The sequence below is a fragment of the Schistocerca cancellata genome, chromosome 11 (assembly GCF_023864275.1).
Source record: "Schistocerca cancellata isolate TAMUIC-IGC-003103 chromosome 11, iqSchCanc2.1, whole genome shotgun sequence".
NCBI lineage: Eukaryota > Metazoa > Arthropoda > Insecta > Orthoptera > Acrididae > Schistocerca > Schistocerca cancellata.
The window spans coordinates 21,563,812-21,587,052 of NC_064636.1; the positions used below are offsets into that span (position 1 = coordinate 21,563,812).

Consider the following 23,241-nt stretch of genomic DNA (forward strand, 5'->3'; position numbering starts at 1 on the left):
GTTTGCCATGTAAACCAGTTTCAGAAGCGGGCAGATTCAACTGATAGGGTAAGTTACACTTATAGTTTCACCCATCTGAAAGAACAAGTAACGTACTTTATGAAATAGGGAAATATGACTACAACCACTGGGCCTTTGCAAACCACAAGGTTTCTAGTGTCTTGCCCTTCCCTTCTTCATCACATCACAAAATCATAGTTTCTTATTGGGTATTGCCTTGTGATTCATTACAAAAGGCATCTTGTGTTTTGAAACACCAAATATGTATTGCTTGTCCGGTGCAAGCTTTCACGGCTGAACTTTACACCCTTCACAACTTTTGTTTTATGAGCAGTAGGCTCTGGTCCAAGACAAGTTTCTGTACTTGACATTCCATCTCCTGATGCTCAAGACATCATCAGAGGCTATAAAGCCTCAGGTAGTTAATTTTCAAATTAAAAAATGCTCCTCAACAAGATGACAATACAAACAGGAGGGCTGGGATACTGTTTACTTCATAAACACACAAGTCTATTTTCTGTCTTTCCTTTCTGTCACCATGGCAACATGGATAAACAGGCAGTAGCAGATCATGCTCTGGGACCAGAAACCACAAAATTAAATTCTCTGACACTAAGGTTTTTGTCAAGGTCCAATCAATACTACGCTACGATGAAATAAAGCAGACAGCACCCACTTTACTGTTCATAAAAGTTCCACAGCGCATTTTGGCCATAAGTCAGCAGTCGCTGCATTGTTAAATATAAGCAGTTCGACTTGCTGAGCTCAGTAAGTTCAAAAATCAACTGAAGATGTGTTCACAGTCATGACGCTTCCTCCATTAAAAAACAGTCAAGTACAGAAATATGCCTTAAACAATGGCCCACTGCCTATAAAATAAATCCCCAGGAACTTATAGGTCATTTTGACGGTTTTCCTGGCTTCATGCCCATTTTTAAAATCAATTTAGTTTAACTATGTTCTCAAATCTAATGGCCTACCATACAGATTGTAACAAAAATTTACAAACTTCAAGAGGCTGTAGAGTGCCTCTTGAGATACAAATTAAGGACAAGATCTCATAAATGGAAATACCACGCAATCATACTACAGAGTGTCTGAGCTACAGGGGAGAATGCGTACCACTGAGCCACCATTTGGCAGAAAACTTTTGAGTTTGGACACTGACGGACCACAAGCAGAATTCCTCACAGCGCATCTAGCAACATTCAGGACATCAGATGGCCTCTCAGATTTCCATGCCTGTCACAATAACACCGCAGAAGGAACTAAGCACGGTAAACGAAAGGCATTGGTGTAGAAAAACACTTGCTGCTCATGTGGTGGCCTAGTGCTAAACAGTAGCTCATGACACTTTGAAGTGCCACTGTAGAACATTTATGGACATGGATTTCAATCCTCAATTCGCTCGTCAAGATGCTTTCTAAAAACATAAAAAGGTATTTTTTGTCGTGCCCTCTGTACCAAACATTCAACAGAAATCATTTGACCATAAAATGGGAAGACGGTGTTGATCTGACATGTACGAGCCCAATATCAGAAAAAAAGAGGTCTTTCAAAAAACAGCTAATCCTATACTTGGTTAGCACCACATACAATGTTAATGAGAGGTTTAATACAAGGGATAACCTCATGCCGCCACACAATTGAAGAGTATGAAATGGAAGTTTATTTTTTACACACTAAAGTGGGAACACAGAAAGCAAATGAATTTGTACATACTTTCTTTGATGATCTGGTCGTCAGGATAAGTCTTCAGGTTGAGGCCTCCGACAGTTGGTACAGCAGCTGCAAGAAATCAGCATACCATTGATGTATATCCAGCAATGCTGGAACTCACTTACTTCATAACATGAAATCTATGGAAGTCTTTATGTTCATGGCAACAATATGGACTCTAGTGAGGTTCAAAACATTATTTTACTACACAATAAAAACTCAGAATAAATAAGTCAGTAAAGAAATGACTGAAATAATGATTACAAAGCAGAAGGGAACAAGCAAACATAGTTCGGTATTTTTCTGTAAGTCATATGCCTTCCTTCATTACAAGTAACAAATGATTGCCTGAGGAATTCATATTTTGCATAATGTTAAAACAACATTTAGGACCGACTGTATAAACATCACTGACTGCAGGTCAAATTTGACATAAGATCAGAAACTGAAATATGTTCAGGACTCAGCTCTATTGCTTAACACTAAATTTGGATCCCCTGAAGCAGGTTCTGATTTGATCTTAGGTAACATGTAACATGCTTGACAACACCGCTAAAATCAGCTATCGACACAAGTATTGTGCTTCGACCGCAGATATTTATCATACATCATAGATACACGAAGTATTTATTATCAGGTGTCACGCTATAACTGAGAGAGCAAGTAAACCAAAAAAGGAGCAACCATTAAACTTCTCCCAGTACAAGAAAGATTTACTGCTGGAAATTTTATTGGGCCAGTATAAAGATATAACTGAGTGGATTGGGCGGGGGGTGGGGGTGGGGGATAAAATCACTGTGGTCAACAAGGTAAAGGCATGGAGAGAAGTTGCTGATGACTTTAATTCTCTTGTAAGGCCGATACCTTATGGACAACTTTGAAAGCTGTTACAATGTCTCCTTTAACAAGACCACCAACCACTATCTGAAAGATTCCTGTGGCATAAAATCTATAAGTTAACAGCACACTGCAGTCAGCAGTTAGTTTCTTATGATTGCTTTCATCAGATAGTCTCTGAGCATTAGTTCCAATTGCTCTACAGTACTTTTCTGCAAACGAAACCTCTGCTTAAATGACTGTTATTCAATTCCAAGAAGTGGGTTCACCCATTCACGGAACGTGTGGGGAACTTGTTGGGTCTCGTCATCGTCATTCTCAGAGGATACATCCGAATGCTCAGGTATTTGTAAACTAAACAAAAGGAAACAATGTAATTCACATTGTGTAGGGTTATTGCAAACCAAATTTTGCCCAATAGTGGTCCAGAACACTCAAAAAATGGAGAGTATCGTATGGTGTCAATCGTATGGAATGGCATGGTAATGTTACTGTAATTATCTTTATGACCAATAAAGTAGAGAAAGTAGTAAGAAATGGAAAAACAATTTCATGATTTGACGTCGGTTCTAACATGTGATATTCTGCGCTGATATCCACAAAGCAACCTCTGAGCCACCGAAATGAATGAGACAGTATTGTGTGGCTAGTGAATATCAAAATACTTGCAAATGTTCTATTTATCAATGCATGTGGAGTTGTGAAGTTTGTGTCAAGAAAGACTCAAAACAGCTGTAAACAAAAGCAAAAATTATTGTACAATGTAACACGAAGATAAGTATATGTCACATCTCCAAATTCTAGTACTTACAATTACTTGATAAAATTGTTCCAGTAATTACAAAATAAATATTATAGTAGTATGTTATAGCTTAAATACAAAGCATTATATACAGCAAGGCATTCTGTCTCGACTTGTATTTAATTACACTTTTTATGTGAGTACAGTTTCAAATGACTCTGTAACAAATCATTCAATTTTTTTTTTTTAAATTCCCTTTACTTAGATATATACTTTACTACAGTTGATCAGTAAGAGTAACAAAATGTCAGTATACAATTTCAAATTAAGCTGTCATTTGGACCAACTTTATTAAACTGTACAACAGTTTATTCAAAAGTGTCACTTTCAAATACTTACAATGAAACTTGTTAACTTGTATATACAGTATATGCTGATTAATCACGTGGATTAATTTAACATTTTGTTACAAGGCAAAAGCCAGTAAATTAAATGAATTTTACAATTAAGTTGTATATTTTAATACAAAATTGCTAGTTATCTTCCACTGTTCATTTGAACTACAATTTTACAAGTTGCACATATTCTTATAGCATTTTAATAAAAGCTATATTAACCCTACACCTCTACTCATAAACCCAAAAAAGTGTTGTTTACTGCAGGAAGGAGGATATTTTATACTTTCAGTGTTACCTAGATACAGGATACGTAATACACATCTTACAGCAACAATGATACAAATTAATTAAATTATTTAAATACAACCACCAACACCTTACAGAGCTACTCACTTCACCACAAACTACTTGATATAATAAGATTTACCTCTCCATTTCATTGTACATTCCAAGAACAGTGTATGTGCGGTCTTAAGCTTCATTACAAAATGGAAAAAGTTTGTAGCAATGAAACTAAAAAAGATGTACAGCGAAATCAACCATGCCATAAAATTTCAATTCCATTAAGTTCATTGGGGAAAAAAAAAACTGTAGTGAAGTGAAAACGTTGTTATTAAGAGTAGAATTTTGTAATCCACTCACGTCATGAAAGCCAGATGACACCTGCCAAGCACCAACAGTTGAGAAACACTCCACAGGAGGGTAAAATTGTGATAATTAAGGTCACTTTTGTACAGAGCTAATGAGAAAATGATTGGTTGCAAAACAAAACAGACTAGGATGGGAATTCTGAAAAATGTGTTAACAAGGATAAACAATACAAGCCTGATTTTGGATTTATGGACATAAAATTGTAAAGGCATTGATACAATAAAATTACTATCACTCTTTTATTCCCAAGATGACACGCTGGTAGTCCACAAAAGTCTGATGCTGAAAACAACAAACAGTTGTATAAAACAAAAGCTGTAATATACGAGTATGTGTTTCTTTCATTAAATAAACATTGGAAGAAATGAAACTTCCTGGCAGATTAAAACTGTGTGCCCGACCGAGACTCGAACTCGGGACCTTTGGCTTTCGTGGGCAAGTGCTCTACCACTGGTAGAAGTAAAGCTGTGAGTACCGGGCGTGAGTCGTGCTTCGGTAGCTCAGTGGTAGAGCACTTGCCCGCAAAAGGCAAAGGTCCCGAGTTCGAGTCTCGGTCGGGCACACAGTTTTAATCTGCCAGGAAGTTTCATATAAGCGCACACTCCGCTGCAAAGTGAAAAATCTCATTCTGGATTGGCAGAAATCATTAACTGCCAACAGGGCAGTGCGTTTCTATCATCTTCTTGCTGCATATAATGACAGAGATCCACACTGGGCGGTGTTTACACAACAATAACCAATTCTGCCTTTCACGTTTATAGGGCAGAAAATGTCTGCTCGGCTAATACAAAATTTATGATATTTAACCATATAACACAATCACATGTCCAACAGTGCAATACAGGGTGTCCATAAAGTCCCTTTACAACTTCAAAATTTTATTACAATGGCAGTTGTTGAAATATTTTAACAAAATTTATTTTATTGTAATCACTGTTTACTTAAGTTTTCATATATGCTAAAATTTTGTTTTTCAGATACTCTGTTGATGGAAAGAACTGAACCTCTATAAAATGGCAACTCCTCAAGAGAAGGCACAATGTGTGTCCTGGTTTATTGAGACAAAATCGGATATTCAGACTCAATGAAACTTCAATCTGTGCATGGCACAAAAAATTTATGGAGACAGAGACAGTGTTGGATAAAGGGAGCGGGCGACCGAGAACATCTGAGGAAAACATTGATTGCATTTTAAATGTCTTCACTCATTCACCTATGAAGTCCATCTGCACTGCTGCCAGACAGTTGCAACTACCACATTCAACTGTGCATAACATCCTCCACAAGAACTTACGGTTGTATGCTTACAAAGTGCAACTGTTACAGATATTTGAGCCAAATGACAAGCCAAAACAGACAGAGTTTGCACTCAACATGCTGGAACACCTTTCGGAGGATGAAGCATTCCTCAAGTGAGTTTGTTGCAGTGATGAGGCAACTTTTCATGTTTCTGGGACATTAAACAGACACAATGTGAGAATCAGGGCATCTGAACACCCCCATGTGACTAGGGAGCTTCACTGGGATAATCCAAAAGTGAATGTGTGGTGTGGGATCATGTACAACTGAATAATTGGTCCACTTTTCTTCAACGAGTCAACAATTACTGCAGATGTTTACCTCGACCTTCTGACAGAATATGTAGCACCACAATTGATTGACTTACAACCAACTATCATTTTCCAGCAAGATGGTGCACCACCATATTGTGGACTGCATGTTCGTTGGTTCCTCAAAGAAAAATTTCCAGGCAGATGGATTGGCGGGGGTGGTCAAATTCCTTAGCCACCGCCTTCACCAGATATCACCCCCATGGACTTTTTTTAATGGGGTACGTAAAAGATATCTTGTATCAAACACAGATACGGGACATTACTGACTTGAAGCAAAGGATTTGTAATGCCATTGCCAACATCGATGATGCTATGCTACAGAGAACATGGCAAGAAATCGAGTACCGTCTCGATGTGCTTTGTGTAACTAGAAGCGCCCTTTTGAGGTCTATTAAACACTGTCAAAAAAACTTCTATAAACACTGATTACAATAAAAGAAACGTTAAAATATTTCAACAACTGCTGTTGTAATAAAATTTTGAAGCTGTAAAGGGACTTTATGGACACCCTGTATGATTTGGCAAAAACATCGCTTCAGTATCGTGAACAATTTATGAAACAATGGGGGTGTTAAAAATTATGTGATTCAGCCTGTGGGGAAGTGAAATGAAAATTCATGGTTTAGGAATGCACAAGACTACATGAGATCAGAAATGACACAATTTGAACAGAATTCCTGAACTTTATTGTGACCGATCGAAGAGTCTAGGAAATGACGACGTTACCTTGCTTTATGGACAGAAGACAGTCATTTGGCAAGGCTGGTATACAAACCGGGGGGCAAAAAAGTACTGCAATGCCACCTTGACAACGATACAACAAGGAAAGAGAATGGCCAAGAGACCTAACCTTTTTTGAAGACGATGATGATTTGGGAGAAATTAATGTCAGTCTTAATCAAAATGTATCACAAGCTATGTACAATATTAAAATTAAGAACCAAATAATGTGAGTGTCAAAGATGCAGATACAAAAATGACGTGATGAAACTGTAGTGGTGCTTTGTTAATATTTTTTCATATTTTACAGTGAGGAATAGTTATTGTTTAAAGTCCGTGTTAGCTGGCTCCGGGTTACCTCCAATCTCAGCAACCGGCACTACAATCCTTACTCCCTGTATCCTCTCCAACCTGCTGGTAGGTAGCCGACTACTTACAGTAATGAGAAGGCAGCGAATGCCTACACTGTCACCAAGTAATTGAAACCTTAACTGAAATGGTGGAACACAACAAAGAAGAGAACACATTTTTTTATTATGTAAAACTAATATCCCTTTTTAGCTCTACTCTTTAAAGTCATAGGGCTCATTCACATGAGAATATAATGCTGTGATCCCAAACTTAGTTGCATTGTAAACTGAACAATGTAACCAAGAATGCAGCTGAAAGGAAAAACTGTCTTTAACACTAAATCCACCAGCTCCTGACAAACATCTGCTGCTACTTCATCTGTCATTAAGCCTCCTAACTTTCTTTAATTTTGTATTTAATCTATCTATATCCATAAACACAGTGGACAAATAATCAGTCAACCCCTCGAGATATTATATTAAATTCTGTAACCCCACCTCGAACTATGATAACGACCTCAATTTAGAAAGTTTCTTCAGATATGCCTTATCCAGTCGAACTCGCTCATCGATGCTCGGACCCTGTGCGACTACCAAATTTTGGGAATGTCGACTGCTACGTTTCGCCTGCTGTTCCAAAAAGACACTAACATTTTCGAAGGAATTTAGCAAGCCAGCTCAAAGTGTGATAGGGTGCCCGAGTGCTCTTCAAACCGGCAACACGTGCGTGCTGTCCTGTTAATGTCGCTGTTATTATCTTAGAAGACAAAAGTTTCCACATCGTACTCATCGTGAAGATGTGAAAGAAAGGAGAACGCTCGTCCAACAATAACGCTGAAATAAACATTCCAGTTAATGTCCAGAGTAACCTGAACAAGTGGGCCCAAGTCACAGTATGAGAAAAAAAACCTCAAAACATCAAAAGAATCACCTGTGACACAAACTACTCCCGCCACTTGGCACAGGTGAAACACATCAGTGCACTCATGCCTCACAAAGTGCCTGCAGTCAGCCACTATCTGTGTCATTCGGCCCACTGAAGAAGTACAGATTTACGTGCCACTATAAGCAAAAGCCTTTTACGAGCTAAACGACTCTAAATCGCTACTGCACACATTTTTTCTTTACAAAGTTTATTCGGAAACCGGCTGGAAATGATTTGTATTCACAGACAGCAGCAGCTACTTATGGGTGACACTGTTTATCACTGACAAGATGTGACACTCGCCTCTGATCCCTGTCAGTTAGGATCTTTTATGTAATATGGCTGCAAACGGTACAGCATTCTTTGTAGACACGTTTCTACTGTCCGATACACCGACAAGTCAGACAACTTCATTCTCAAGTGTGGACGAGGGCACTTCCAAACGCAATAGCTCCTTTCTGCAATTCTGTCACATCTCCATATTGACCCATCTTACTGCACTCCTTCTGTACAACAGACTGGTACATCTAAAGCACTTCACTGAAATGAGGAAGGTCAGTTCGGAGGGCAACACAGCTGCCTGGGATGAGTTCTGCACCGTCTACAGTGCTCTAAAATGATAATTGTGCAGAAAAGGAGTTAAGACAACATAACAGAATCTTTATTACCTTATTAAACTGGTGACCACTAATGTCCACTGAAATACGGGAAAAATTTGTAAGTAAACAAAGTTCGATTTTACACTGTGGACAATTTCCGTTCCTTTCCCTCTCTGTGCTCTGACTGGGATAAATAGGTAGATAAGCAACAAGATATAAACAGCAAGTGCAGTACTGTCAGTTGGCTCTGCTGGATTCACAATAGTTTCAATAACTTGGTGACAAGGCCAGGCTCAGCCACTCTCCTCACTGACATCTTCCCTCTGCCGGTATTAGTCGCAGCTGTATGTACAGGGAACGCCGAGGCACGACTTACGGCAGTCGAGTTCGTCACTCGAGTCCAGGGGGCAGTCGACCATGCGGTTGCACCTGAGGTGCATCGGGATGCACGGTCCATTCTCGCAACGGAAATCCACCTTGGAGCAGGCACGCGGTGACTGCGTCGTTGTTGTCGTCGTCGTCTCGTTACCTGATTGGGTAACTCACGAGGTCACACGTGGTCTTCATTCCTCAGGTTCTTGTACAGTAAATCTCTTCTAACAACTCCTTTTCCTTTTGTTACATTACCGCTTTTATACAGGATACAAACAGACAATTAATGTCCACTAAATTAAAACTGTGTTTACTGTCTGATTCCTACGATAGTTATTGAGTTATCACTCCTCGAAGTGCTAGAGGTCTTTTCTGCAACTCTTGATTGCATCTGCATTACTCCAGTCACCAATTATGTTCCAGTTTTATTCACTCATCGACAAATAACAAGAAATTTTCAAGTGCATTAGCTATTTACACTAAGTAATGCACAGTCAGCAAATAAAATGTAAAAGTTTGAACAACACGTTGTTGTTAGCTGGAGTTGTAACAGACACAACAGGAAATTAATGAACTGTCCGATATTTTGCATATTTCTCAGAATAACTGAAAGTTCCAGAAAAAGTGTCACATGTTGAAACTACCTGGATATATGACATCACATACCGACATTGAATATTTAGTCTGTATTACAATTTAACTGCTCTTTCTCTGTCACTGATATGTTGTACTACAATATTGGTATTGCCCCGTAACAACACACCAGCTCGTCATCATATGTATGTTTTCTATTAATGCTAGGTTTTGCTGATTTAGACGGGCTGTCCAAACTTCCTAACCACAGCCAATTTATTCAGCATATGACAATGATGTACGTCAACTCCCACATTTCATTACGTTACTGTACTGTTCTCGGCATAACAACTTAATAGACTTGAAAAATAATCATAATTGAGGAATTATTTGTTGTGTAAATGAAACTATAACATAATTGGTCACCGTTTCTCATTTCAATAAATTGTGTTTATTTTACGTCTGTTCCAACTGGAATCCACCCATACTGAATTATGCTTTTGTTTGCAAACATAGATGTTACTGTGTTCTTGGAGTTCATGATAAGCTATCTTTTAAGACCTAAATGGGATACATTTCTTGCTTGCATGTCATAACCATTTTGGAAATCAAGAATCTCTCCGGCAATCAACACGGATTCTACGAGCAGCAACTGAAACTTAGCTTTGATCACAGTATCCAACGTACCCTCCACCATATGTTAAATTGGCTTGTGAAATAAAATGTAGATTTATATGTTGTTTCAGTAGTGGTGGTGGTAGAGGCAGCAGCAGTAGTCTTCACTCTGAAGTCTGATTTGAGGGAGCTTGGCAACCCGGCCAGATTTAGATGTACTACAATAAGTTGAGGCTAATGAGTTTCCAAAACTGTGTGCCAAGTTGAGAAGCTATGAATTCAAGTATATTCTTTGACTTCATACTTGGTTGGTTGATTGGGAGGGAGAGGGGGGGGGGGGGCAGGGGGTAAACAGCGAGGTACCTTTGTAACTTGGTTCAATGTTTCCTGTATTGCATACTGCATAGCTACGAAGTTGCTATCAGCTCTAATATTATAAGAATGGTCATAACTGCAAACAAAAACAACATACACCACTCAGAATCTGTCTGATACAAACACAGTTTCAACATAGTAGCTGAGTCATTTATTTGTATCCTGTTTACAAGAGATACACACAGTTTATCTTAATTTACTGTCAAAAGACTTATAGCTTAGATGTTCATGAACACTAACAACATTTTGTAGCTTAAGTTACACACAGGCAATTAAGAAATTCCAGCTAATTCAGTGTGTCAGACAATAACCTCTATACTCCGCAGAAGCTATGAGTAATATCACAGGGGAGGTAACCAGATAAGACCCCGAATGTGAAATAGGTGTGTATGAGCACTCTTACAGATTCTACTGTCCATAAGTCACATGATCTCTCACGTTTTTATGGCATGACTCAGTAAGGGTATACTTTTCCAATTGCCTTGCCAAATGCGGGCAAGCACCCCTGATTCCGCCTCACTTACACTATGTTGGAAATTGCGGCCCATACACTTTCTCCATGTACGTGCACACCATAATTACTCTACCCCGCAAACATCTGGGGTTGCACTTGTGTGGTATAGAGGGTTCCACCGAGGGGGGGGGGGGCCAGAACCGCGCAATAACCCTGGGTTCGGTGTGGGGTGAGTGGACTGCTGTAGCCTGTTGTGGGGTTGTGAACCACTGAGGGCTACGGCGGGGACGAAGCCTCTCCATCATTTCTAGGTCCCCAGTTCCGTACAATACAATACAAGGGTATACTTTTGGGGTTCACATCATTAATTCCTATGTCAGTTCGGACTTACTACAGCTGTAATATAAGTGTAAGCACAATTGAGGACACATTCTTGCAATCATGTAAAAGGATTTTCAACACTCATCAGTACCTCCATTATGACAGCTGCCACCCATTCCACATCAAACGGTCCCTTCCCTACAGCCTAGGTCTTCGTGGCAAACGAATCTGCTCCAGTCCGGAATCCCTGAACCATTACACTGACAACCTGATAACAGCTTTCGCATCCCGCAACTACCCTCCCGATCTGATACAGAAGCAAATAAGCAGAGCCACTTCCTCACCCCCTCAAACCCAGAACCTCCCACAGAAGAACCACAAAAGTGTCCCACTTGTGACAGGATACTCCCCACTCCACCAAGAGTGTCTTTCCGCCATCCACCTAACCTTCGTAACCTCTTAGTTCATCCCCATGAAATCCCCAAACCACCTTCCCTACCCTCTGGCTCCTACCCTTGTAACCGCCCCCGGTGGAAAACCTGTCCCGTGCACCCTCCCACCACCACCTACTCCAGTCCTGTAACCCGGAAGGTGTACACGATCAAAGGCAGAGCCACATGTGAAAGCACCCACATGATTTACCAACTGACCTGCCTACACTGTGACGCATTCTATGGGGGAATGACCAGCAACAAACTGTCCATTCGCACGAATGGACACAGGCAGACAGTGTTTGTTGGTAATGACGATCACCCTGTGGCTAAACATGCCTTGGTGCAGGGCCAGCACATCTTGGCACAGTGTTACACCGTCCGGGTTATCTGGATACTTCCCACTAACACCAACCTATCCGAACTCCGGAGATGGGAACTTGCTCTTCAATATATCCTCTCTTCCCGTTATCCACCAGGCCTCAATCTCCGCTAATTTCAAGTTGCCGCCACTCATATCTCACCTGTCATTCAACATCATCTTTGCCTCTGCACTTCCGCCTCGACTGACATCTCTGCCCAAACTCTTTGCCTCTGTATATGTCTGCTTGTGTCTGTATATGTGTGGATGCATATGTGTGTGTGTGTGTGTGTGCGCGAGTGTATACCCGTCCTTTTTTCCCCCTAAGGTAAGTCTTTCCGCTCCCGGGATTGGAATGACTCCTTACCCTCTCCCTTAAAACCCACATCCTTTCGTCTTTCCTTCTCCTTCCCTCTTTCCTGACGAAGCTACCGCTGGTTGCGAAAGCTAGAATTTTGTGTGTATGTTTGTGTGTCTATCGACGTGCCAGCGCTTTCGTTTGGTAAGTCACATCATCTTTGTTTTTAGATATATTTTTCCCATGATGATAAATTAAGATATAAGTAATTTACTTTCCCCAGGGCAGGCAGTGATCAGGAACTAAAGAAACAAAGACCAACATGTTTTTGCAGGTTTTCATTAATTTTTAAACTCAAATATTTTAGTTTAGGCTAACTGTGACTGTTACTTACTAGGCTGACCACACAAACCATAGTTGGTCTTTCTTACTAGGTTGGCCACATTAACCATAGTTGAATTTTTGCCTTGCCTACCAGTCTCCATGTATTCTTATCTAGCTAGTCCTATCACACCCATATCCCCTATGATCCTGTCCAGTCTATCTCACTCATGTTGTTCCTCTCGGTCCCTTACTGCCTTCTTCTACCAGTTCACTTGCCGGACGCTCTGGCCTTCTCTACACATTATGTGCCGGTCCTGCTTCACTCTCTCTTTAGTCACCTTTTCTGCCTAGTCATCTCTCTATTCTTCACTGGTCCACAAATCTATCTCAGGCCAGCATTCTCAAAATCATGAGTTTTCTTTCTCTCTTTTGTGTCAAGAATACAGGTCTCTCCTTTACATAACCGCGGAAGCGTAGAAGATAATCTTCACAGATCTCGATAAAAGCCGGGACTCGAGCAGCTTTCCGAGTGTAAACCTTCACTTGTTTGCAGTTTGAATTCTTGCCCTTACTTCCTGGCCTATCTCAATTCTTTCACTATGTGCTACCCCAAATAGTTGAAGTCTTTCACCCTTCCAAAGATCTATCTAATGATCTGTCATCATTCCTCTCTGCTTATTACGAAGTAACTGGTCTTATCCGTGTTCATCTATATGCCCTTTCTTATTGCATTTTGGAGAATTAGAGCTCAAGATCAAGTAGATTTGTAAAATTCAAAAATGCATACACACAACAATTGTACATACGAAGTATATGGCACCTTTAAAATTGTAATAAATCAACTTGACAACTTCTTTTTATATAAAAAAAAGTACATGGTGTTAAAAGTAATTTATTCAATATTTTGAGAGGTTGCAGTTTGGACCAAAACAAGAAAAAAAGTCCAGTAAACATGGGCTCTAAAAAGCGTACCTTGAGAGCTACAAGCACTCTCTGATCTACACAACTGTGAAACACATCTCTTCCACTGCAACTCTTTGCTATTATGAACGACCTACAGACCACATTAAACAAATGAGAACACATTATTCTGTTACTGTAAAACAGCTGAGCTTCTAATGTAATCTGCTCACTATTACATATAGGCTGTTATTATGAGCCATCACGAAAGGAAATATTCAGTATGTCTGTCATTTCTAATGTGGAGTAATGCAATTATATTATGCTGGTAAGTGCAAATAAAAATGACACTGTAAATGATTTCACTAACTTATCAAAATACAAACTGGTTCCATTAGAAAAATGCCTGCACTGCACAACACTTACTCAGAACTATAAATATGATTTAGAGTAACAACAGATGTTAACTGCATGCAGTATCCGTGGGCAATAACAGAGGAATGTGTCCTCATTTGTTTATTGTATTTTGTAGATCACTTGTAATAGCAAAGAGATTGCAGAAGACATGTTTCACAGATGAACAAGTGCTCATATCTCCTAAGGGATGCATTTTTCAGCTCATACTTATTTATTTATTTTGTGGCCGACACTGGACCACTTTAGCCAATATTATGAATTAGGTTCTTCTGTTTTTTGTTGGCCCAAAATTTCTTCATTCTTTCAGATCATGCACTTCTCTCCCCATCTGAAATCACCCTTCCCATTCTGTGTTTGTTAATTTTTATTGCTAGTGTGATACGTTTGTCCTGAAGTATCTCGAGCACGTCTGTCTTGTCTTTCACATCCTCCATCGTAATGTGAAATTTTATCATGTCCACCTTGATCTTCGTGATCCATTGAATGCCGATCTAACTATTCTGTAACTTCTCAATTATTCTCCTGCTAATTCTATTTTCTGTTGTTCTCACCAAATGCCCAAGGAAAGAGATCCATTTCTTTTTCATTATACTTATCATTGGTTCTATTTCTTTATGAACTGTTTCATTTGAAGATATTCTCCAAACTCCATCTTTTTGGTATTTTTTATTTATACATGTTCTGATTATCCTTGTTTCTATTATGAGATATCTATTGCTACAGTGTTGGTGGTTTTAAATATAGTTTCATTAGCATATCTTATTTGTGACTGTGTGACTATTTTGTAGTGTTTCAGTTTTGTGGCTACTAAGAGGCATTTTTTGTTATATGTGTTCTTGACAACGCAATGTGCTTTAATCAATTTGTTTATTCTATTCTGCCATGGTGGTTTCTCCTTCAAGTTTGTGTTATTATTTCTACTTTTCAACAAATTTTATGTCGTATTCTCCAATTCTAATTTTGATTGCCTCTAATGACTGTGTTTGTTATTTGGTTTCTTGAATGTAGTTGGCAAGAAAAGTGAGGTCATCAGCAAATCATAAACAGTTCAACTTTATGTCATCTTTTTGGGCTCATACTTACTAAAACAAAAAAATCTCAATACTTAATGCTTTTTATGCCATAATTTCTTGTCATGTTCACAAATTTATAATGCTTGATTTGACTGCAGTTCCATTCAAAAATAATAATAACAAAAAATAATAATACAAGTGGAGGGAAGAAGCAGAAATTGACGCTCGGGTGTCGGTTATTAATGCGAAAATGCATTGTTCTTTGTTTCACAAGCCCCTGATCACTATTCATTTAAGTTAAATTTTTTAAATGGGGCATGTTCAGATGATGCTTAGCCTTCTACTTCAATATTAGCCATTTACAGAGTTACACACCACTAAATGAAATTATGTGAGACACAGAACTGAGACACAGCTGTTCTAACTGGAATTCCTTACAGAGTTAGAAGTGAGACCACAGAGCAACCTCCAGGACACTAACAAGAAACAGCAGACAATATCACAAAATAACAACAGAGCAATAACAAAACAACAAATAAAATTTGATACTACTTTAGCATCTGAGGAAGAGTTCCACCTGCCTGAAACCAAATACTAGACAACAAAATAAAAACAAAAACGTAAGTGAATCCATTTTAAACACAGCTGCACTGCACAATTTCTAGACAGAATTGTAAATCTATTTTTACTGCAGGCAAAATCACACTATAACAAACAAACAGTACACCATAACCTGTCACACACTGACAGAGTAACTGTGGACTGAATGCTTCCAGCTTTAAACCTATCATCATTTAAAATTAAATTTGTCCACGTTGTACAAAATTGGTTGAGGTCTATGAATGTAATAAACAATTTTTAAAATAGCACTTTTCCAGGTTTAGTCGTGTTTTCACTGCAACATTTACTAGTAGGATGCTTTCTGGCAACATGCTGCCATCCAGTGGCTATCTGTTATTTACTTATCAATTGTTATACCACACGTTCCTCTGAAGCGTGAAAGAATTTTTTACCTCCACACTTAACAGGAATGTGTTAACGTAACAATTTAAGTAGATAAGGATCAAACAGTTAAGGTGCTGAATTATCTATAACCAAAAAAATGAGTCTGTAAGTATATCTTTTATATACCACCGAGGACTTTCCACTGCCACAATAACATCATAGTTGAGGTATAGATAAGGCACTTGACAATGACAGCAAGCTGCTGAAATATGTCGTTCCAATAAATATGTGAATAGACGTGACTGATACTGAATAGTGTTGTTTTATACACAAATTACCATCGTCCAATTCTTAAGCTTCTGCGTCTTATTTGGAAGGAGTGGAGAATGAATAGCAACTTACATAACTCAATTTTGATTTTCTGCTGTTTCCCAAAACCACTCGAAGCAAATGTCTCGTACTGGAGATATCTAACTTCTTCTCTAAACTTATTTGCCAGAGGCTTTAATTACTGAAATTTCAACAATCCATTAAGCTTACTAGTATCTTAAACATAAAAAAAAGGTACGATCAGGGACAATATGTGTAGCACTTTAATGATTGAGTTTGCAGATATATAGCATTATTTCCCCCACTTCTTCTACCATTACATAGAGAATGGATGCTGACAGCCTTGCTCTTTAGTGCCCAAAATTAAACACGTCCCACAATTCTAATCTCTAATCACTACTGCCAGGTGACAATCCATGCATATTCTGATTTACTACTTACTTGACTCGAATTTCAATAGTTTTTACTTTGTGTCAAAGATAAGTAAGCAATCAACTGAAACACTTTATAAACTTCACTTCCACTTCAGATACACAGTTAATAATATTTCCATACTGTTATGTGATTATAGTGCTGACTAATAAATCTTTACCAATCATCGGTTTCAGTTACACGATCACTAAATTCTTTTTCTCGTGCCTCCATCTCGCACTGCCACAGGGTCAGCATGGCTACTAACAGGGTTGGCACAGGTAGCTTAAAGGGCGGCTGGATGCCCGTCCTGTCACCACCCCATTAACCTCCTGGAACACAATATGTGTACCTCAACTGTCTATATGTAGTGTTGTTAATGTGGAAGAGGAGTATCCAACTTGGTTACCAGCACAGTATTCACCTAGTGGGATGTGCGAAACCTCCTAAAAGCCACCTCCAGGCTGGCAAACACACCAACCCTCACTGTTAATTCAGCGGGCGAATTCGATCCTTAACAGTACGCATTGCACTGCACACAGAAGCACGGATTACGACAGCGTACAAAGATTAATAAACTGCATCAACGCATTTTATTATTAACAGCAGCTAAGCTGGATGGCTTTTACTTTATTCAATGTCACAATAAGAATGTTGCCATACAGCCTGCTACAAATAAATATACAGTACCCGAAGATAACGAGTTGATCAAAATGGGTGGTTAAAAATTATTTATTTATCAACAGCTGTAGGCTATTCTGAAAAAGTGAAATGTATAGTAAAGCATTAATCCCTCAATGAGTGACATTATGGTGTACAGTTTATTTTTTTTTTATTAACACTACTGTCTCACACAATGTTGGTACACTAGTGCTAAAACAAATAATTAGTGACAGGCAGAACAGCAGTGAGTGGATGGTGCAGAGCAGAGGAGTTCAGATACTCACGGCAGTCCCTCTCGTCTGAGCGATCCCTGCAGTCGGGTCGGCCATTGCACACTGACGACTGCGGCACACACTCCCCTCCGCTGGCACACGCGAACTGCCCGGGCAAGCAGTTTCCTGAGGGAGGCGTGGGTGACGGCGGGCGCGGAGCTGCAGGCAAAAAAGGAATTACGTACGGTGCGGTAGGTACCGGTACCCTCACCGTTACTATTCTAATTTACAGGCAATCCGAAGTGGTGACATCATTTCGACAAAAAATTTCCGTGAGATATCTGGGATGAAATTCCAGATTTCCATGGATCAAATTTTGCTGCAAGTGACAATAAGTTTTACTTTACCATCTTTCACAGCTGCAATTGCGAGGATGGAAACCAAACCTAAGACTAAAACTACTGAATCACTGACCATTTGAATTGCAACAACTGACTTTATTGATTTGGACATAAAAATGGAGAATAAATACTTACTCAAATTTCTCATTTGGAAAGAAGGGTCAGAAGCATCATAAAATTAATATGTGAACACCGAAAACTGAAATACTGATTTTTAATATTAATTATAAAAGGAGGCCAATGCAACATACACAATTCAAAATGTACTTTGCCACAGACATGCACAAAAGAAAAGAAAAGAAAAAAAAAAAAAAGTGTGAACTTAAGCCGTCAAGAGAGGTAAAAGCAAGAAGTGATACACAGGTGAGAAAAGTTTTCCTCTGTCTCTTACACTGCTACCGTCTTCTACTCCGTATATCGATCGGCACACACGCATACCACACAGCTACAATGCCACAATTGCTAGGATGTTGAAGTTGGTAGTAGTGAAAAACTGAACATTGTAATAATGAAGCCTTTGGGGACAACACAGACTATACTTAACGTTGTTTAATGGGTTGTTTTTTCCACTTACTTCTTGTCAAAGAGTAGTAAACAGTATTAACTGAGTGGAATAGCTATGACTTTCACATTATATATAAACTACGTTTGTTTTACGCTATGCCTCCAAGTAGAACATTAACGAATCAGACTGAATGACAAAGAGCTAGAGACACACAATTATTGTGTAGATTAAGTAACAGGAATTGTGTGGACACTGATAATGGCAAGTGTATTGTTGTTTTGAAAGATACATTTAAATGCTTAGTGAATGTAATTCCAAATAATTCTGAGAGTAAAAGTTTATTTGACACCATTAACACAAACATTATTTTTTAGTGCACTCCATCGAGGACTCACTTCAAATGATCCAAGAATTTCGCTTTCATTACTTTATAAACACACTATACAGTAACAATAAAAATAATTAGGAAAACACTGTAATTTATTATATTAATACTGATATATTAATATAATAAATAAATATAATAAATTATATTAATACTGATATATTGTCTCCCATAAGTCCAACCCCCTCGTCCAAGTCGTGGGAGATGGGCAACGGCACAAAGTAGGGGACTGCCTATAGGGGCGATGTACAGCGGGGACTTCGTGTGCCCCAGGACCGCTACGGTAGCTGAGAAGGCTCTATGGGAACCCTGAAACGTGACGGCTAACGGGGCTCTGGTGAAGCTGCGATAGGCCTAGCAAGCCAGTAGTGGATAAATCAACTGCTTTTAAAAAGGGAACATGCCTCGGATCACGGAACGGATTTAAAGGAAACCAACCAAGCAATGAAAAAGGATTACGAGATGGTTTACGACTGGGCACCTTAAACGTAAGGACTCTACCTGGGAAGTTAGAAGAAATTGTAGAAATAATGGAAAGGAGGAAATTGGACATCTTGGGACTTGCTGAGACTAGGTGGAGAGGAGTTGGTGAAAAACCACTAAGTAAAGGATGTAAACTGTACTGGATAGGGAATGAGAGGGGAAGAAATGGAGTGGCAATAGTGGTCAGAGAGGGTCTGCAGGAGGAGGTGGAAGGTATCAATGATCGAATGATAAAAGCCAGAGTACGAGTGAAAGGAAAAAGCATTGAAATCATCCAAGCATATGCCCCACAGGTGGGGTGTACAAAAAAGGAGAAGGAGGAATTTGAAGATGACATGCAAAAGCAGCTAAATGGAGGTAATCAGATTATAATAGGGGACCTCAATGCACATGTTGGCACAGACAGGAAAGGATTCGAGGAGATAATGGGACCAGAGGGCTGGAGGAACCGAAATAGAGAAGGAAAATTGTTGCTGGAATTCTGCAAGAGGAATGGGCTGACGATCGCAAATTCCTGGTACAAGAAGAGAAGTAGTCACAAAATAACTTGGTACAGTGGGGACTGGTCCCAAACTTCAGTAGTAAACTATGTACTAGTGGATAGGCAGATGATGAGCAGCCTCACAGATGTTAAGGTCGTTCCATCTGAGGCCTTAGACAGTGACCATCGGCTGTTGGTAGCCACCCTGAGAGAGAAAAAAGATAGGAGGGCAACAGATATACAGGAGAAAAGGTTGAAGACATGGATGCTGAAAGAGGATGAACGGAGAACCCAGTACCAGATACTGATCAGGAAGAAGCTGCCAAAGGAAGATCAGAGAACAGTGGAAGAAGAATGGGGAGATTTTAAGAGGGCCCTAGTTGAGGCAGCTGAGATTGTGTGCGGAAGAACTAGCACAAAGAGGAGAAGTAAGGAAACCCCATGGTGGAACAACATATGTAAAGAGGCAGTACTTCGAAAGAACAAAGCCTTCAGAGAATGGTTCCAGACCCGAACAGAGGAAGCTAGGGTAAAATATAAGGAAAGCAAGAAAGCGGCACAGACCATAGTAAGGGCGGAGAAGAAGAAGTGGATGGAAAAATGGACAAGAATGTTAGAAGAGGACAGTGAAGGGAACAAAAAAGTACTTTACACCATGGTAAGAAATAAGAGGAAGGACAGAAGCGAGTGCCTGAGGATCATGGATAATAATGGAAGAGTTGTGGAGGAAATGCATGAGCTCAAAAAGATTTGGAAGGAGTACTTTGAAGATCTGTTGAATGCCGCCAAGCGGGTAACTAACAGCGATGGAGAGCCTAAGGCAGCAGACGATGATAATAGTGGGGAAATTGATGATCTAACTTGGAATGAAGTGGAAGAAGCCATAAAGAGGATGAAAGGGGGCAAGGCACCAGGTTGGGACGAAGTAACAGTGGATATGATACGAGCAGCAGGAGAAGTAGGAACCCAGTGGCTATACAGAGTGCTGAGGGTGGTGTGGAAGGAGAACAGAATTCCTGAGGATTGGAAGAAAGGAATTATAGTCCTGATCTTCAAGAAAGGGGATAAAAGGAGATGTGAGAACTACAGAGGAATCACCCTGCTATGCCACTGTGGAAAAATCTATGAAAAGATCCTGGAGAAGAGAATAAGAAGCAGTATTGAAAGTAGACTGCAAGAGGAGCAGTATGGTTTCAGACCGGGAAGATCAACAACAGACCTCATATTTGCGGTAAGGCAACTGCAGGAAAGGCACTATGAGTACGGGAAGGACTTAATCATGGCCTTTTTAGATATTGAGAAGGCGTATGACAGTATCTGTAGGGACAAGCTCTGGGATGTGCTGAACGCAAAAGGGGTAGATGAAGAGATAACACGAAAAGTCAGAAAAATGTATGAGGGAAGTGAGAGTTGAGTGAAAGTGGGGAGGGAATGTACTGCATGGTTCAAGCTGGAAAATGGGCTGCGACAGGGAAGTGCACTTTCGCCTTTATTGTTTATTATTGTTATGGATGAAATCCTACAGCAAGTGTCAGATGCAATTGGAGATCATAAAATGAAAGCAGTGCTTTTTGCCGATGACCTGATGTTATGGGGAAATTGCGAGAAGGAGGTGCAAGAGCAGTTAGATGCATGGGAGGCAACGGCAGCACAATATGGAATGCATTTCTCAGCAAAGAAAAGTGAAATAATTGTCACAACAAGGAAGACGAATAGGCCAAATGTGGATATAACTTGCGGAGGGGAAAAACTACAAGTGGTAGAGAACTTCAAGTACCTGGGAAGCGTGATTGAAAGTAAGGGGGGAAACACAATGGAAATAAATGAAAGGTGCAGAAAAGCAGGGCAGTTCTACAAATGCATTAGGGGGCTTATTTGGAGCAAGGAGGTGCCACAGAAATCCAAGGGAATTATATACCGAACCTACTTTGTCCCCATATTGGCATATGGAAGTGAGACATGGGTAATGCACAAAAGCGACAAAAGTAGAATACAGGCTAGCGAAATGAAGTTCCAGAGGAGCAGGTTGGGTGTAACAAGACGAGACAGATTGCGAAATGTGTATGTGAGGGAAAGACTAAAGGAGGAACCAGTACAGGACAGGATAGAAAAATCAAGACTGCAGTGGTATGGACACATGAAGAGAATGGATGGGGGAAGAATTCCAAAGAGGATGTTTGATCTGCAACTGGAGGGGAAGAGGCCCAGAGGAAGACCAAGAGATAGATGGGTGAAGGGAGTGAAGGAATGTGTGACGAGAAGAGGAGAGAACTGGACGAAGGTGGAAGAGGGGGAATGGTGGAAAGACAAAACACGATGGAGAGGCTTGTGTTCCCGACAGACCCAGCCAGTGGCTGGAAACTGTCCAAGATGATGATGATGAATACTGATATATTCTTATTCAAGATAAATATACCAAACTAGAGGAAGTTTTAAAGTGCAACTGTAAAGTGCCATTTCAGAACAATGCAAAACAAAACGTTTACAACTTATAATTTTCAATTTCTTTACAAAATTAGGTCATTAAGTCAAACTCTGTTTTTGCTTCTTTGAAAAAATGTTGTTGTACCACTGCTTTCTCAGTTTTCAATTGCTTCCTCTATCTTCTCTAAGCCTTCAATTTTCTTCACTTCTTGTTCCGTAACTTTTGTAAACTCTAGCACTCTTCAACACTGCTTGGGTCACACTGATTCCAACAAAGTCGTTTTTTATTTACTGCTTCTTTGAAACATTTGTTTCCATCATCCAGTAATCTATCGACACTCAATCTTTTCTACTTTTCTGACTCTTTCACTTTCATCAGTGAATGTTCATCTAGTTCAATATCTACTTTCTATTTCCCAAACTCACTCTTCATACTTGCTTCCAACCATTTTTCTTTTTCCTGTTCTTGTTTCCTCAGTTTCTTCTCAGCCACTCTCTTCTCACATTCACAGTACTGCACTTGAATCTGACACGAGCTGAGTGAAAAGTTCTGAATGATTATTACAAAGTGAGCCTCACCTCACACAAATCCACCACAGAACCTTTTACAGCCAATGAGCATCCAATGTTCTTTCACGCATATTAGCATTCAAGATCCTTTCCGACAATGAGGATTCCATTTCTACTTTCGCACTGCCATGTGAAAGTGCAGTTAGATCCTACACAATTTTTGCAAAAGCAAAGGTATTTCTTTGGTCTAGAAGTATATGTCTTCTAAAAAATTTACTCCAGTAAACATCCGACGGGTCCTAGTAAATACCCAATTTTTATTCTTTTAACATCAATAGTTTCCATTCATCAACTAGCACATCTTCACTGCATTCAACTGGAAGAACTGCATCTAATTTTATTATTTTTTACGCGATCCTTCTTTCATCCTCTTTGTGGGATACGATCATCAACGATATCACAACGCTGGTTTATCCGGAGAAG

General features: G+C 39.6%; 1 protein-coding gene and 1 non-coding gene across 2 annotated transcripts in view; one reads left to right on the plus strand and one right to left on the minus strand.

Annotated features, from left to right (window-relative positions):
• The window catches only part of LOC126108671 (basement membrane-specific heparan sulfate proteoglycan core protein), a 761,963-nt gene that overhangs the window by 235,596 nt on the left and 503,126 nt on the right, over positions 1-23,241 (minus strand). Inside the window, exons 22-23 of the mRNA XM_049913980.1 lie at positions 17,642-17,788; positions 1,723-1,788 (exon numbers count right to left, since the gene is read on the minus strand). Of these exons, the coding sequence (XP_049769937.1) occupies positions 1,723-1,788; positions 17,642-17,788 (213 nt within the window). The remainder of the gene's footprint in view (positions 1-1,722; positions 1,789-17,641; positions 17,789-23,241) is intronic.
• Positions 4,836-4,909, plus strand: Trnal-caa (transfer RNA leucine (anticodon CAA)). Its single transcript has one exon. It is a non-coding gene; the product is annotated as a tRNA-Leu (tRNA).